The 17,503-nt window shown below is 49.3% G+C and overlaps 1 protein-coding gene across 4 annotated transcripts in view; it reads left to right on the top strand.

Annotated features, from left to right (window-relative positions):
• The window catches only part of ZFAT (zinc finger and AT-hook domain containing), a 244,589-nt gene that overhangs the window by 126,383 nt on the left and 100,703 nt on the right, over nucleotides 1-17,503 (top strand). For all 4 annotated transcript variants that reach the window (XM_030764163.2, XM_089898687.1, XM_022555539.2 and 1 more), the window contains one exon: nucleotides 12,344-12,482. In XM_030764163.2, the coding sequence (XP_030620023.2) occupies nucleotides 12,344-12,482 (139 nt within the window). The remainder of the gene's footprint in view (nucleotides 1-12,343; nucleotides 12,483-17,503) is intronic.

A 17,503-nucleotide genomic window follows, 5' to 3' on the forward strand; every position in this document is an offset into this window, starting at 1 on the left:
CCACAGGGTCACCAGTGGGACAAGGAGACGGAGTGCTCCTCTCATTCACACGGACAGCATTGCTTTGAAAGCTTTGACACAAACCTGTTTAAGGGCTGAGCCCGAGGAATGTGAGTCTGTGGACATCCACTTGCCCCCGGCCCTCCTTGGGATGCAGGTCCTTTCCTTTCTGGTGTGTGTCTCTTTGCTTCTGCCCCTGTGTCCCTTTTCTCCTTGTCGGTCCCCTGTGACTGTGCATCTTTTGGCTCGTTGTGTGTATGTCAGGTTGGGGCTTAGTTTACCCGTCCCCCCCACTTGGTTCTACGTGTGCGTCGTTCACATCTACGTGTGAGCCCAGGCTAGAGGAGGAGGTGAGGGAGCCAGGATTACAGACGCAGATGCTCTTTAGGAATTTCCCGTATTGGCATCACCGTGTGTCTTATAATTTACAATCTCTGTCCTTTTTCCTATGAATATGCATGTTTTTCTTTTTGAGTGGCTCACTTCCCAGCCCAGAGGTACAGATCCAGTCTCTTGGCGGTTGACCTGACCCAGTGTGTTTTTCTCTTGCTGCAGGGTGAGGGGCCTGCATGTGGCTCTGCTGAAAGGGCTCTCGGAGCAGCTGTGGGGATGCACTCGGTAAATCTGCGAAACATGTCAGTCTCCCAGCCCATGTCATCATCCAGAACATTCTCAAAGGGCCACTAGCTTTGCTGGATGACCCTGTGTGGGTAATGGGACTTGGCAGTTCACAGATCCAATGCGATGACATTTCTCTGAGTGGAAAAGAAGTTTCTCATGGGCGCCTTTACCACTGAGTAGGGAGATTTTGAAGCCAGCGGCCAATCAGTCGGGGTTTTTGTTTTGCATGGTTTGTTCTGCGAGTCTCTGGTAACCACTGCTCTCTGTTGGCTACAGTGGGCGACTCAGCAGAAGCGTAAGGCATGTGGCTCAGGGGGACGTGGTCTACCTGGGGGATGGAGGATGGCATAAGGTGGGATTTTCCAGAGTGTGTTCCTTAGACCACTGGTTCTGTGGGATGTTACAGGCATTGTGTGGAGGGGCGCAGTGTGCGGTGATTCGCAAACTTACCTCACCACAGAACCCCTTCCTCCCTTTTCTTCCCCCCAGTGTTCCCTTCCAGCACTTAGGTTTCGTGAAACAACTTGGGAAATGCTGGTTATCGGAGAATCAAAGAGTAGAAAAAAATAGCATATCGAACCCCACATCTGTCTGCCGTGCAGTGGCCTCTGATCACCCCCCGAATTAGAGCCCACACCCTGTAGACCACAGGTGGCTGCCTAGCCCGCTGCGCACCGCGCGTCCTCGCTTGGCCTCACCCCTGCCCTCCCCTCTTCTTGTTGCCCTTCTCCCAGAAAGCCACGCGAGTCTCCCTCCTCTTTCTGGTCTTGGTTCAAATGCTTTATTTTTTCCGCACTGTCTGAAGACGTCTGGCAGATTGTGTAGTTCCTTGTTTATGATGCTGGAATGTGCATCCTGTGGGAGCACTTGTAGCTTTTGTTCTAGTCTCAGCAGGGAGGCAACACTTAATAAACACCTGTTGCGTGAACAAATGAGTAAATGAATAGATTCTATAGAACTTTAGTGACTTAGGCTGATCCTGGAAGTCATCTAGGTGGAGGTGGGCCTCTGGGCTCCTTGGAAGGCTTGTAGCCACAAGGGCACAGGGTTCAGCGGCTCTTCATCACTGGGCCCTACTTGCCCTTCACTCTGCTCTCAGTTCACTGTGTGGCCTTGCGCTCTCGGCACTTCGTCCCTCAGTAGGGAGGGGCAGTGAGGTTAAAGTGAGAAAAGGCACATGTAATCAGGCGTGGTCCCAAGGTCATGGGGTTCTGTAGATTCACCCAGTGCTGGTGACCTCCTGCTGGGAGTCAGGCACTGCATGGGGTGGATGCTCAGTGCAGCCCACCAGGAGCTGTTCTCTTAGCAAAGAGCAGATTTAATATCTGGAAGCGTGTTGTTTTCTTATGTCAGGCATAGTGAGCCTCGCTTCATTATTGTGTTATGCTCGACATACATCTCAGAGGAGATTCCTGTCAAAGGGAATGTGGGTGATCTTCTTCTGGTGTGTTCCTTAAAAATCTGTGGAAATGTAGACGTGATGGACTTCAGTATGGCAGTGCTGTTAACTGTCTAACCTGCAGTTTTAGAGGTAGTGGTGGGTAGCAGGCAACCCCGTGGGCTGTCCAGATGGGGGGCTGTGCAGAGCCAGGTCCCCAAGGGGGGACTAGGGAGACAAGGGGAAGAAAAGTGAGTAGTCTGTGTACCAGAGCTTCATGTGCTGGAAACGCTACTATGGAAACAGTACTATCTTGTTGATCCTGTTAATTGGAAACACAAAGTCATTTGCAAAGCTGAAAATATACCATAATAGGGAGAACTGCAGAAATCACCCGTCTGAGCCTCCCATGGGGGAGACTGTTGCTGAAGCGGGGCTTGTTGACGGGGGGCCTTGCAGTCAGTACACCAGCGGCCAAGGGGAGTGGCACGTGGGCTTTGGGGCCCAGACAGACTTTGGCTCACACCCAGCTTTCCCGGTGACTGTATGACCTTCAGCAAGCCGCTTACCCTCCCAGGGCCTCCGCATCCTCACCTGGGAAGTGGGAATTGAGGTTTCTTCCCAAGGTGGTCGTGAGGCCTGCGGTAGGGACTCAGGGTTCACGGTCATTGTCACCAGTGCACTCTGGCTCCCCTCCTTGATCTGGCCTTCTTCCTGTGCTCCACATGTAAACATGGACATCCTCAAATCCCACATGCAAGTACGCAGGCCAGCAGGAATGCCCCTCCCTTCCCCTCCCCTTTCTCTCTTTCTTTCTTTCTTTCTTTTTCTTTTTAATAAGGCAGTTTGCACTGAGTTTCTGTGTCTAAACCGTCAACGATAATAATCTGATAGCGTCTCCAGGCAGGCTGCTCTATTTACGTTACCGCTACTCCTTGTGCTAAAATGAGGAAACGTGCCTGGAGTTGCACAGCTATGAAGCTCTAGATCCCCGCCTGAGCCCAGGTCTCTTTGCCCCCCCAAAACCCCTGCCACTCAAATTTGTGCGAAATATTCTGGACCACAGAGCTCTCCATGCCCAACGGTGGGGAAGCATCTGTTCTGATTGTTTCTTTCCAGAAATAAAATCCAGGTAGGACAGTTAGAAGAAGCTGTCACACTTCATTCTGTCCTTTCCAGGCTCTGATGAGATGAAACTGCCTCGTAAGTCTCAGACATAACTGAATTAAGTCTCTGAGGGAGGGGAGCCCTGAATTAACAGTGCTCCAGAACCCCGGGTCCTGCCCTGCCCCCAGCCCAGCTGCACGCTTCTCAGGGTGATTTGGTGCTAGCTTGCATTTGAGGGAATTGATGGCCACCTCAGACATTTATGAAAAAAAATTCCATCTTCCTGTCGGGTTTTCTCAGCTGCAGAAGCACGGCTGTAAATCTTATCGGTGTTCTACAGCCCAGGCCCCAGGGAAGCACTTGCATAATCCAGGACCATCTTTCTCCACCGTGTAACTTGATTTAAGTTTGGTGATGCCAGTGTCATAGTTAATATTTCCTCCAGGCCTGTGACCAGGTCTCTCTTTAGAGAGACACCCCGACTGCAGTCTTCTTCTTGGACATTTTGGGTTATGAAGGGTGGATATGGACATTTTGGGTTATGAAGGGCGGATATGCTAGAACCCAGTTCTAGTATCAACGTGATTTTTGTCACACCGATGAACGAAAATAAGGGTAAAGATAGCTTTACATGTCAGGGTATAAGTGCCTTTGCTATTGTTGTTATTAACATTACTAATGGCTACCACTTATTGAGTGCTATGTCATTCAAGGCATTTGATCTAAGTTACCTGTAATCCTCAAAAACCTTGTGAGGAGAGGTTTTTTTTTTTTTTGGTCACATATTTACCTATTTAATCAACCATTTCTTTTTTTACTTCTCTTGTTATGAAATAGAATGTACCTCCAGAATATTGCATATGCACGAGTATGTGGTGTGATGAATGATTATGACATGAACACTCATGTCCCACTGCCCAGAAATGGACCACTGCCAGTCCTCAGAGCCCTTTCATGGGGTCTTCCTGAGCCCACCCCCTTCCTCTATCCAGAGGTGACCTTTATCCTGACTTCGCTGAGAATTACTTTTTGGTTTCCTTTGTAGGTCTACCATCCATTTATACATCCCTACACAAACTAATTTAGCATTGCGTGGTTTTGAACTTTACATTATCTGTATATCTATATATGGGCATATATCTATATATATGGATTCATATATGGAATTTATTATATTCTTTTTTCTCAACTTGGCTTCTTTACTGAGCGTTATGTTGTTGAGACTGCATGTCTCCATCCTTCATCCATCCTCTGTGGCATCGTACTCCCCAGTGGGACACAGAACATGTTGTGCAGCCCTTGTGGGAGTGTTCGTGTACTCAGCTCATCCATTTAGTCGTAGGTGGACAGTGGGGCTGTTTCTGTTGTGTTGCCGTTACAAGCTCTGCTGCTGTGCACTGTCTGTGTGCATGTCCTGGTGTGCTCGTCTATGAGATTCTCCGGGGTGAACACAACTGCAGAGGACTTGCAGGCCGTGGGCACCTCTTCAGCTTTACGAGGCGATACCCAACCATTTTCCACAGTGGTTGCACCAGGCTACACCAGCAGTAGAGGTGCATGGCCTGGAGCCTCCGTTGCTCCATGTCCCAGGGTGAATGTTCAGGGTGGCCAACCTGCTGGGCCTGCACTGGCCTCTCTGTGTGGCTTTATTTTCATTCTCACGGTGGTTAACGGAATTGAGCCCCTTTTCATATGTTTTTTGGCCATTTGTATTTATTTCTTGTTCCTTTTTTAAAAAAAATATTGTTCAAATATTTTCTCATTTTTTCTATTGAGTGGTTTTGCTTTCTTATTTGTTTTCAGGAATTCTTTATATATCGGGGGTGTGGGTCATTTTTTTGGTTACATGTTGTGAATGCAGTCTCTCGTGCTGTGGCTTTTCTTTCCCCACACCCTATGTAATAACGTCTTTTACAGTTGTTAAATTTAATGTCGTTTGAAGAAACATCCTATCCAGAGTTTTAGTTTTAGTTGTTGTTGGGAGGCTTACAGGAGTCAGTAACAGAAAGAGGAAGGTGGTTTGTCCTTTCTCCTTTAGCCACATGGGTGTAGTAGGGAGCCCACCTGTGCGGGGCTGGCCTGGCTGCCGAGGGAGCACAGGTGAGCCTCGCTGGGACAGACTCTGCTCTCCGGGTGCTGTAGCCTGGCGCGGGTCGGGGAGGGGGTGCTGGGCCTCCAGGGAACAGTTACACCGCAGCAGGATTCGTGCCGCCGGGTTTTCCTAGGTGCTGGGGGGCACGTGGGAAGGAAAAGTCACATCTTCCTAGGAGTTAGGGAAGGTTTCAGAGGCGAAGGTGCAGGGAGTAGCCTGTGAGCTAAGGCTTTTGCAGAATGAATGGTAGCTTGTCTGTTGAACGTTTCCAGACAAAGCATAGACATGTTTAGTGACTTGGGGATAAAGGAAAAGTTGAACTCATCCAGTTGGGCTGAGATCTGTGAAGCACTATAGTGTTGTTTCCTTCCAGAGCAAAGAGGCGCATTGCTTTAAGTGGGGGGAGGGTGGGTATATTCGCTGGTATAATCCGGCGATTCATGCTTTGGGGATCCAGGACTAGAGGCTTTGCTTCGAATGAATGGATCAGTGCTGAATCTAACTGGACCAGCCTGCTCCTTCGGATGATGGACTGATCTCCACTGTCATGACATGTTTCGCTGAGACAGCCACATCCCCTTCTTGTCTTGGCTCGTGCAGTATTAGAATCAATCAGTTCTTTCTCGAGGTTACTGAGAAAAAGAGAGATGGAGCCTGATGCAAGGAACTCAAGTAGAAGGGTGCGCCACGTCAGAGGGCAGGGATAAATGCCTCATACAGCAGTCTGGGGGCCCGCCGAGGGACAGGGGCAGCTCACCTGGGCCCCAAAAGTTGTCCTGGAGGTTTTAGCCAGGTAGAGGAGGGCAGGTGGGGGTGTTGCTGAGAAAAAGGAGCAGCCTGACAGCGTGAGGAGAAGCAGAGGAGAGACATGGAGGAGCCCCTGGGTGGTACCTGGCCCGGAGCCTGACTCACCTTGTGAGAGAGGCGTGGCAGGTGAGGCCATCTGGGGCTCTGTACACACGTCAACACCAAGGTCTCCCCCTGGTGCAGAGCTGCCACGTTCTAATAGCCTGGCTTCTACCAAGCAGCATCTAAATTGTCTCGTACCAACCAGCCCACTTAATTTAGGTTGTAACGATTATATAATCTTTTCCAGCATTTTGGATCCAAATTCACCTGAATACCAGTTAGACTTGTGGTTTATCTCCTTCTTTATCTCTGTCTCTCCATTGACCGGGTTGTTAAACTAAGGCTATGAAATCATGACTCGTGGCCGTAAGTTTTACCCACAGGTCATCTGGAACCTTCTCCCTTGCCATTATGCTTCCCCATCCTCTTCAGAGAGCATCAGGCCCATCACAGAGGGAGAGGCTCACATTCTGGTCTCTGAGCCCGTGGATGTAGTTATAGGACCGTGATGCTGCATGTGGTTCCACACAGTGGCCCGCAGGGTCCTGCCAGGCGAGAGCCTTCCTGCTTGCTGTGGACGGAAGCCAGCAGGGCGCCCTCTCCTTCTACCAGAAAGCCATCCTGTGCTCTGTGATTGGTTACCGATGTCACGACCTTGGACATCACCTCCTCACCAGCTTCTCATCTGTTTTAAACATTCCTCTGAGTCCGTCTTTTGACGCCCATGGGAGATTGCATTAGCCTGTCTCGTGTAGTTCGATGTCTTCTCAACAGGTTTGTCAGAGCCCGATTTCACAGGTGAGATAGGACTTCCTGTCCTCTGCTGTTTTCTTTCTTTCTATCTGAAGAACCAGAACAGCAAATCCTCAAATTGGGACAAAGTGTATTTTACTTGCTTTCTTGACGTAAGTCTGAGAACTTAGAGTTCCAGCCTCCACAAGTTCATTTGTACTTTTTCTTTCAACTCAAATGGTTGGTTGTCAGTGTACGTTTTGAGGAGGATCCTTTGATGTGCCTTTTGAAAAAGGCATATCGTTTGCATTGTTGAAATGTCACTGACACCTGACCTCAAATCCAGCTTCTGCCCCTGCCTTCTCCCTATGACATGGCCTTTGTTCTTAGCATGTTCCTGAAACCAGCTCTTTTCAGTCAGGCCACAAGCCCACCTCCCTGATGGCCAGTCCCAGTGGTCACTTGTTAGGCCTTATCGGATTTCTTAGTGCACTTGACTCTGTCACCCCCTCCCTCCATGAAGGACATTCGTCTCCAGACACCCCTGATTCTTCTGCCTGCTGCCGTTCTTTCTTGTCCTTCCTCACGAGCTCCTCTCTTGCTGTTCCTGTGTTCCCGGGTGCTGTTCTAAGGCCACTTGTCTTATCACTTTACACACTCACTGACAATGGGTGTGTTCTGTCCTAGGGCACTTTCTGGTTGCCCATGCTCAGATCTGTACCTCTAGCCCAGAACTGTCCTCTGAGCTTTAGACTCCGAACACCTTATATCTTCAAATGCTTTCTGGACCTGCCCTCCTGGATGTCCAGGGCTCTGCGTCCTCCCTCTTTCTCTCCGTATCTGTAGAACTTCCTCCACGGCTGCCCGGATACCTTCCTCCTGTGTCATCCGTGCTGGAAACTTGGGAGTCATCCTGAGGCTCTCTGTCTCTGTCTTCTCACACTGCATCTCCATCTTCAGGTCGGCTGATCTTTCCTCCTCCATCTCTCTTAAACTCCCTCTTCCTTTCCCATTTTTTTTGTTCCACTCTCTCATTTTAGGCCTCTAGATTCTTGTCTACACCCCTGTAGCAACTGGACAGTTGATTCCCTGCCTTCAGTCTTGTTCCTTTCAGATCCACCCTCTGTTAATTTCCAGAGTGAACACTGTGAAGTTGGCATGTCACCCCCTGCTCGATACCCACTGGAAACCCCATCTCCTAAAAACCTCATTTCCTGATTCAGCGCACGTCCCACTGTGACCTGGCTGTGTCTGCCCTCTTCTTGGCTTCCATCCATCCCTGCCTCATCCCTGCCCCCCAGGAACGGCCAGCATTCCTCCCAGCTCACCGTGGCGGTCCTCACGTGTAGAAGTTGATGGTGAGATGTGGGCTGCCTTATGTCTAGAAAATCCAAGCAAACCAAACCATGCCCCTCCCAGGGAAGATAGATGTTCAGGAAATGACAAACGGGGAGTCACATCATCTCTTCATCTCTTGCGGTCTTGGGCCGCAAATCCAGTGCAGACCAAGTGGTCAGGCTGGGAGACTGTGAAACTTTGGGCAAATTCCTTAACCCTTTTACATGTCAGTTTCTTATCTGTAAAATGGAGATAACGATTGTACCTACCACATGAGGAGGTTGTGAGATTTCCAGGAACTAATCCATGCAGAACTTAGAACTCTCTGGCATATGATAGCTATCAGTGAAGGTGAGCTAAAATAGTTATTATGTTAGGTCACATTACTTAACAAATCTAGCGCAACACTGCGTTGTAGGCATGACAGCGGGTTTCTGCCTTGTTTTCAATCCACTTTCTTTTTGGATGTTTTGTCTCACATGCACTACAGGACTATAGCCTGCATATATTTTCCTCATAACTCTTGGCTGGATTCTGGCCTGAGAGCTCTCGATAAATAACTTCCCTTTGAGATGTAGCGTCCTATGCTATCTGCAAATAATTAGACTTAGGAAACAAGTTTTGTGATCTAGTTTGCCTAGATGACATTTAATCTTTGCAGCTGATATGTTAAGTCCCCACACTCTTGTGTATTCAGGGGATCACGAATCTCTCTCATTCATTTACTATGTCCCCAGGGTGAGAGAACAATGTCTGACTCATAGCAGGAGGTCAGTAAATACATGCTCCATAAGCGAAATCCCAAGATGTGCACTGTTAATAATGCAGTCAGACTCTATGCCTGGCATTGGGTGGGTGCAGGGGCGTCATCCACGCTTTTCTTTGCCTATGTCTCCTGCGCCACAGTGACGGCCCCAGCAGAACTCGCTGCTGGAACGTGGCAATGCCCCACAAGTTCAAACTTGTTCGGCGTGAAAGGCCCAGATGCGGCTCAGCTGCACCATTTAAAGAGAGAGGGTCCTAAGAAGAAGCTAGGTGGTGATTGATTTCGTGTGAAAGGTGATGGCGGCTTCAAGCGAGTAGAAGAGAACGGGAAGGTTTATCCTCCTAAACCCCTGGAGCCATTCAGCAGTGCAAGGGGCCAGGGGTCTGACCTCCCTGCCTCTAACAAAGGCTGAGATCACAGACTGTCAGAGGCTGCAGAAGGCTGTTTTGTCACGGAGGGAGGCTTGGTCAATGTCAGTCTTTGAAAGTGTCCCTTTTAACTTTAAGAATTGAAGATTTTCATAGAAATCAGTAGGTCAGAAACTGATTTCTCATTTGGGCTCACCTCTATATTTTTTGGCCTGTCTGCTGACGTTTTGGCCATTCTTCTTTTCATTAGCAGTTCTACCAAGGAGCAGGCATGGGGAATTAAAGGAGTCGAAACTCTCATGAGGCAGTTTATCTGCTTTGCTAGAAGAAGAATGGAATTGGCTCTCAAGCCTGAAGTTAGGTTTATAGGACCATTTCTCATTTTAATTGCCTCTTCCTGCCTCTGTGCTCACTGACTACCCAGCACCGGCAGGGGAGCGTTTTTGGTGGTTCTTTTTGATTTCTATGCAAATGCTAATATTTGCAAAATAATTTCATAGAACTTGCTTTTATGGAGCTGAAAGCACTTAAGAAGGTTTTAAGTTTTATTTTAACTTTGCAGATAATCATATATTGGCATTTTAGGTCTCTTATTCTCTGCTCAGTAGATAGGTGAGAAGCCTGGCTAATTTTTGCCTTTGTTCCAGGTCCTTTTGTTTAATAAGCCCTTATAGGCCAAACCACGGGTTTCTTCTCCATGAAGGACGGAAAGTGGCACGTGCAGTGTAGCACAAAGCATCCGGTGACCACGGTGTGGCCTTGACGGAGGGTGGGGTCCCTGGGGAAGGGTTCCGAGCAGGTTGGCTCACCAGAGAACACCCCCCCTCCCCCGCCCCCCACCCCCCGAGTCTTGCTTTCTGAGAACTGCTCTCCTGGGAGTCACAGCATTTCCCTTACAGGCCAGGTCAGCACTTTCTCTGTGCTGGAGTGATAGATGAGAGGGGCGAGGGGAGGGCTCTGGACACGTGTCTGAGGAAGCCTGGGCAGACTCGGTAGTTGGTTGGGTGGTAAGAGAGAAGGAAAAGTCTAGGGTGACGACCAGGATTCTGTCTTTGCATGAATAGCTGATTCTGCAGAAAGATCGTGAGTCTGAAATTGTGTGTGTTTATTTTGAGGTGCTTCCAGAGCATCCCTGTAGAGATACCTGGAAGACAGTTGAAAATTCCTATCTGTGGTTTGGGAGCCATCACAACTGGATATATATGGATATATCAGCATGTAAAAGCGACCATTGGGACCACAGTGGAAGAACAAAACAGACCCCAGGGCAGAACCTTGGAGAAAGTCAGCATTTCACCTCAGGCCTGGGAAGCAGATGTAGTAAAATAACCCGAGAAAGTTCAGAGCGAGAAAGAGAACCTGGTGATACAGTGCTGTCACCATGTAATGCGTCACGGTGGGAGGTGGCAGCCAATGGAAGGAGGTGGGGAAGGAGGGGGGCGAGGTCTGCAGAGGGAGCCCGGGCTGTACCCACAGGAGCGGTTTGCCTGGGAGATCTGGGGGGCCTGAGAGAGGAAGGGGATGGTATGGAGGCGGCAGGCAGGACTGCGCTTCGAGAGCGTGGGGTGGGAGGTGGCCTGCAGGCAGGGAGTAGAGCGATTTAAACAGGGCCCAGGTAGATGGCTTTTCTTGTCATTTTCTTCCCTTCCTCCATCTCTTTCTTTCTCTCAATGGGGAGACTTCAGCACATCTGTAGGCTTGAAGAACCATGGAAAGAGGGGCTGATTGGAGTGTGTCAAAGAGAGGACTTTTCCCGTAGTCGGTGCATCCCGCTTCAGAGATGCACGGTTCTGCTTTAGCTCTTCCAGGTGGCAGTGGAGGAATATTGATGACTTGGACAGTTGAGAAGGCGAGGTGGATTTGAGGTCTCACCAGACACAGTGGTGCATCAGCTCCCACAGACATAGTAAGAGTCGTGTAAAATTGCTAAAACAGTAAATGTAAAATTGTAAAAACAGTAGATGCTTTCTGTGGCATCTTAGATACCAGTTTATGTTGGATCATTTAACTCTCACAGCAGCCTTACCAGGTAGTGGTATCACCCCCTTTGAATTGATAAGAGGCTCAAAGCTTAGAGGAGTTTCACTACTTGTCTGAAGTTCCACGGCCAGGCCGTGCTGGGGGTCAGTTGAACGTGCCGCATCTGAGTCCCCTGCTGTCCTGTGGGCCGCTCTGTGCTCTTCCGTTCCCGCTGGGCCAGGAAGCTGCTTGTGTCACCAGACAGGCCCTGAATGCAAAACTGGGATTTCCATAGCCCTGTGCTGTATAGCTGTGTAGCACATGGCTCAGAGGGACACTTGATTTTGTCCTGACCAGGAGTAAGGGCCTGGGAAGGACAAGGATCCGGTTGTCCATCCATCGCCTGGCCAGTGGATGGGTCTCAGTGGGCCTCCCAATAGACCTGAGCAGGCGCCTCTTCCCCTCACCAGTCTCGGCACCCCCCGAAGCAGTTGCAAGTTGGCAGATGAGACTGCTCGAACGACCCGTTGGTGCCCTGATCCTAAAAGAGCCTTGTCTTGCCCAGGTGGGGGTGTTGGAAACAGATTTTATCAGGCAGATTTCCCTAAGGGGGGACAGTGATGTATATACGTGGTGCTTGCAGGTAAATGCTGTGGAGGAGTCCATTTAGTTAAAGAAGCAGGTGCATCAGGGAAGTAATGGTAAGGGGAGATGCTTGAATGGCATTCACTTATAAAAAAAAAGAAAAGAAAAGTGATAGATTCCTGGGTTGCTTTTTGTTATTTTCTTCTTAAACAAGAACTATAAATCTGGGGTGGACAGCAAAGAAAAGAAATCAGAGCAGCCTTATTTAGCAGAGACCCCTCTTACCCTGGGGACCCCTGCCAGGTGACTTGGACGGTCCCTGCAGAGGCAGGACTCAGCCGCCCCAGGTTGGCATCTTTTCCTGGAGCATTTCCCAGCAGGCGGCTTGCCCCTCCCAGGCCTTCCAGGAAGCGGATGCTCCCAGGTGGGAGAGTCGTGGAGGAGGACTGCGGGGGGGGGGGGGGTGGGGGGGGGTGAGGGTGTGGGGGGAGCTGGAGCTCGATCGCACAGGGCTGGCCTGGCCCTAACCCTCCTCCTTGTCGCTGCAGCCTTTCCGCTGCGCCCATTGCCACTACTCATGCAACATCTCGGGCTCCCTGAAGCGGCACTACAACAGGAAACACCCCAACGAGGAGTACACCAACGTGGGCACCGGGGAGCTGGCGGCCGACGCGCTCATCCAGCAAGGTAGGCGAGCGGGCCGCTCCTGTCCTGCCCGGCCGAGCCCCACGGGGCGGCGCTGCGAGCTCCTGCAGCGCCGCCCCGATCCCTGAACGGTCCTCAGCGTAACTGCTGTCCTCCGCCTCCTCCTTGCTGTTTATATCATGTTACTTATGCCAGGATTGGATTACAGCGACCTTAATGGAACTCTTAAATGGACAAAGCGATAATTAACCCACAGATTTTACCACCCTTCCCATAATGTTCACTTGTCAGTACAGTCGTCCCTCAGTATCTGCGGGGGATCAGCTCCGGGACCCTCACGGATGCCGCAGTCCGTGGATGCGCGATCCCTTGTGTAAAATGGCAGAGAACGGTCAGCATTTGTATCTGCAGCCCCACGTTGGATGCGGAACCCGGGGGATGCGAAGGGCTGACTGTATTGCCTTCTGTCCTTGGTCCATGCACACGTTTCGCACAGATGAAAGTTCGTGGCTTACTTAACAATGATTAACATGCACATTTTGTTTTCCTTTGGTGCACTGTCTTCCTACTTTAACCTCTGAGGGCTTTTCGCGATACAGCATCAAGTATTATTTAACTATGCTCCTGTTGTTATAGGGTTTCCAGATTTTTCTTTTATTGCAGTTGTAAATAATGCTGTACTGATCGCATTTATAGGTGGGATTCTTTAGATTATCCAAAGATGTTTATTGAGTGCTCAGATTACTTAGGCATCTTGAAAAGGAAAAACTATTTAGAACATTTAAACTAAAGAGAATGAATGAAAGCCTCTAATATCATTGAAAAGTTTGGCGGGGTTTTGCTTCTTTTTTTAATAAATAATCGCATTCCCACTTGAGAGGGTTTAGCTCACTTGCTGTTGCCACACAGAGAAATGCTGTTGTATTTATATCTGCACTTCGGTAATTCAGCTGAAAAATGATTGCAGCGTGCCATGCGTCAGTTGCTACTCTTTCCTGAATCCTGTGACTCTTTGAAGCTGAAGACCATTTTAGAAACCTGCCCCCGTAAACAGAGCTGTGGGATTGTAAACTCGGCTGCAGCCGGGGCCGCTCCTAGTTTTCCGATGCAGCGTGAAGCTCCACTTGCTGTAATCGCCATGAAAGGCATCTTAATGTAAAACAAATGAATTGACAGTATCCTTCAGCACTTTCGGTGACAGGGCTGATGTACAGAAATGGATGAGCGGCAGAAAAAACTCGGGATAATTTTAAGCCATCCATTTGGGGTAACGGGACCGTGGGCCTGGCATTGGCTTGAATGGCAGTTTCACGGAGCTGGAGGGCAGGAAGGTGCGGTGCCATTTGGGCAAGTCACCCTCCTCTCTACCTGAGGCCCTGCACCTCAGGTGGAGTTCACAGCAGCCATCCCTTGTGATCGCGGGGAGAGTGAAACGAGAGCACTTGAGTGTCTGGCACTCAATACATTTTCATTTCTTTCTTTTGTTTTTATGTTTTGTTTTGTTTTTCTGAAAATATGCCAGTTCCTTCTAGAGCTGGTGCATCATTTTTTTTTTTTTTTTGTGGTACGCGGGCCTCTCACTGTTGTGGCCTCTCCCGTTGCGGAGCACAGTCTCGGGACGCGCAGGCTCAGCGGCCATGGCTCACGGGACCAGCCGCTCCGCGGCATGTGGGATCTTCCCGGACCGGGGCACGAACCCGTGTCCCCTGCATCGGCAGGCGGACCCTCAACCACTGCGCCACCAGGGAAGCCCTGGTGCATCATTTTTGATGACTCCCCTGTCTAGGAATCACAGAGGAGAGGATAGATCGCCTTAGAGTCACAGTAAATAATTGGAGTAGCGGGCTAGCGATTCGTTTTAGCATCCTTCACACTCTTGGGTTGGATTGGCAGGAAATAGACGTTTACTGTGGCAGTTGGGACAGGCGTGGGGATCTGACTGATGACACTGTCATAGCTCCGTGCGTGGGGATCTGACTGATGACACTGTCATAGCTCCGTGCTTCCAAACTTTCATCGTTGCCTTGCAGAAAATGTGCTGAGGTCAAGTTGCTTCATGCCCTAAGTTTTCACTTAACTTTCCAAGACTCTCTATAATCAATTGGCATTCCCTGACAGGATCTGGGTTTTATTTCTAATCTTTGCAGGGCTATTTTTGGCCTTTGTGTGTGTGTGTGTGTGTGTGTGTGTGTGTGTGTGTGTGTGTGTGTGTGTTTATTTATTTTTCCTATGCCCCCCTTTAAGAGACATATTGTGGAAGGAAACAACTAAATGTCTCTTGGCTCATAGGAGACATTGTGCCATTGTGTGTTGGCGGGAAAACTGTCTCTGAAAGCAGCGAGCCGGTTGACTGTGAGTGCAGCTCAGAGATCTCAAGAGCACACAGCTCTCGCTGTGGAGAGTGAAGGAGACAGGGAGAAAGTGGAGCTGGATAAAATGACTGTCTTTGGAAATGATGAGGTGTTTGGTACCACTGGAATTTTTCATTTCCTTTTGATTAATTCCATGTAATTCTCCCTATCCCCACTTGGTTTTATTTTCGTCTTCACATCACTCCTCAAAAGATATCTTTGTGGGACTTTATAATTTCTTGTTTTGAGATAGAGGAATATGTGTTAAAATGATGATGTAATAAAAAACCCACAAATAAAATGCAGTTTTATCAAAACGATGCTAGTCTCCTGAAACCAATGCAGGGACTCCTTGTCCATCAGCTGTGTTTAAACGGTGTCGCACTGTGACACAGGCAGAGCCATCAATTGCTGGGAAAGAGTCTCCTACCCCCAGGCTCAGGGGTTTGGGGAGGGTGTCCGTGCACAGCACTGCAGGAGAGGCAGGAAGAAGGCCGAATAGGCTGAGGTTTCTGCTCCGTGTAGGTTTCTGATGGAAGGCACATGGTGTTTTCCACAGAGTTTGGGTCATTTTCAGCGAGCTCTGGAATGGGGGCTGCTAGGGCATCCACTCGTGTTCTGTGAGTGTTTACCAGCTGGCTCTCCCGGGGCAGGGAGAAGGGAACCTGATTCATAGCATTTGCCAATTTCTGTGCCGTGCATATTTCCGCCAGGGCCAATTTTAAGCTTCCAGTGTGAGGTCGCTGAGCTGGGAAGAGATGGTTCCAGCGGCCCCAGCACACCTCTGGTCCTGGGGGCACAGGTGCCGCTTCCAGCCGCATGCCAGCTGGGCCCCATCAGGAGGCAGCAGTTCCCTCGGGCGCCAGTGCTTTTTGGCAGTTAGACTTGTACTCAATGCTACTTAAGTGTTTTATTCCCTGCTTATGTTTTATGTACTTCTCATATTTTGAAAGCAGATCAGACAATCTCTTGTTTATTCTTCTCAGCCCATCACTTGTTCATTAATATGGATTTGAGGTGTTTTTCCACAAAATACACATTTTTCACATTGTATCGCTTCAGTGGGTCGGCCCCCTTTCCTCCTTTTAAAATGCCCCTGATGAAGCTAGCTCAGGAGCTGGTTCACTAAATCACAGGTTGTGAAAGGCATCCGATGCTTTGATGCTAAGTGTCACAAACTCTCAGCTCACTCCTGGAGCTCACGGTGGGCTAACGATGGGGCTTAGCGGGCTGGTCCTTTCCCGGTGACCTCAAGGCCCTCCTTCAAGTCGCCCCAGGCAGTTGGCACGAGCGGAGGGTTAGGAGCACAGACCCTGGAGGCGGGTCTGTGATCACTCTGGCCCCTGGACCAGTTACTTACCTTCTCTGAGCATCAGGTTGCAAAGATGAGATCTTACTCTTGAAGATTCCAGACCATGCCTGACATGTAACAAGTGCCTGATAAATGGTTCAGATTCCCTATCATGTTTATTCCCAAAGTCCTTCTTCATGGTGCATCTTGAGCCCCTCATGTGTCCCACACTGTGCAAGGCACTGGGCTGTGGTAGCATTTTTGCCCTTCCTGCCTGGGTTGGAGACAAAGGCTGGGCAGCGCCTCCGTGTTCTTGTCCTCTAACAGGAAGTACGCGTTCCTTTTAACAGGCCCCATGCTGCTCATGGGGGAGAGTCATCTGCTCCTCCTGGGTGGAGCCTTAGCTCAGGCTCCCCGTTTTAGGGGATCATTGAGGAAGGGGAGGCAGTTAAGATGAGAAAAGATGTGAGGAAGCGGACCAGGAGAAGGCTTAGTTTTGTCGCATCTGCTAAGATCTTTGCGTTATTTTGAACAATTGTATTAGAGAAGTGTAAATACGTGTACCGTCCGTACCTTAGATGTACATTCACACCAGATTCAGGGAAAACGGTATAGAAGAAAATCCAGAAACTATCAGTTAACCCAAAGTCCTTTATTTGACTTCTGGACATTTTTATTTTAAAATTGTTTATTATTAGGGCCTAGATCCCATACATTATTGGCAGGTGCTTCCAGTGCTGTGATGCTACACCGTGTTGTTGGTTGTTATTTTATATGTTATCTTCTCTCTCACGAAGCCCTGTGGGGTTGGCGTCATCGTTTCCATTTTAAAATGAGGAAGCGTAGGGAGGGAAAAGGACCGGCCCCGGCCACAAAGTGAGCCGGTGGTCAAGCCAGACCGGGGTCCTGATTCAGAGTCTGGCTTTCACCACGGGTGTGCTGGATCTCAGATGCCAAGATTTTGAGGAGTGTGTGAGGGGACCAGGAGGGATGGGGGAGACGTTGCTTAAGCTCCGTTTACCAGTTTCTCACTGGGGTTTGGAACGTCAGCCTGGCTTATAGTCAAATGCACTTGGTTTTTCCTCTGCAGTATTTCCCAAGTCCGATTTCGTATTTCACTTGTTAATAAAATCAAATTACTCTGTATCCACTTTCCTTTGATAATTAAGCTGCTTTTGGTCCAGTTACCCTTGAGTGCCTGTATTAGTTTCTTATTGCTGCTGTAATAAATGACCACAAACTTGGCGGTAGTTTAAAGCAACACGGATTTATGATCTTACCATTCTGAAGGTCAGGAGTCCAAGATGGGTCTCACAGGCTGAAGTCAAGTTTGCTAACAAGTCTGTATTCCTTCTGGAGTCTCTAGGGGAGGATCTGTTTTCTTGCCTTTTCCAGCTTCTAGACACTGCCCACATTCCTTG

Source organism: Delphinapterus leucas, chromosome 17, assembly GCF_059928025.1.
Source record: "Delphinapterus leucas isolate spDelLeu-1000000601 "Yukka" chromosome 17, BTC_Dleu_Yukka2, whole genome shotgun sequence".
Taxonomy (NCBI): Eukaryota; Metazoa; Chordata; class Mammalia; order Artiodactyla; family Monodontidae; genus Delphinapterus; species Delphinapterus leucas.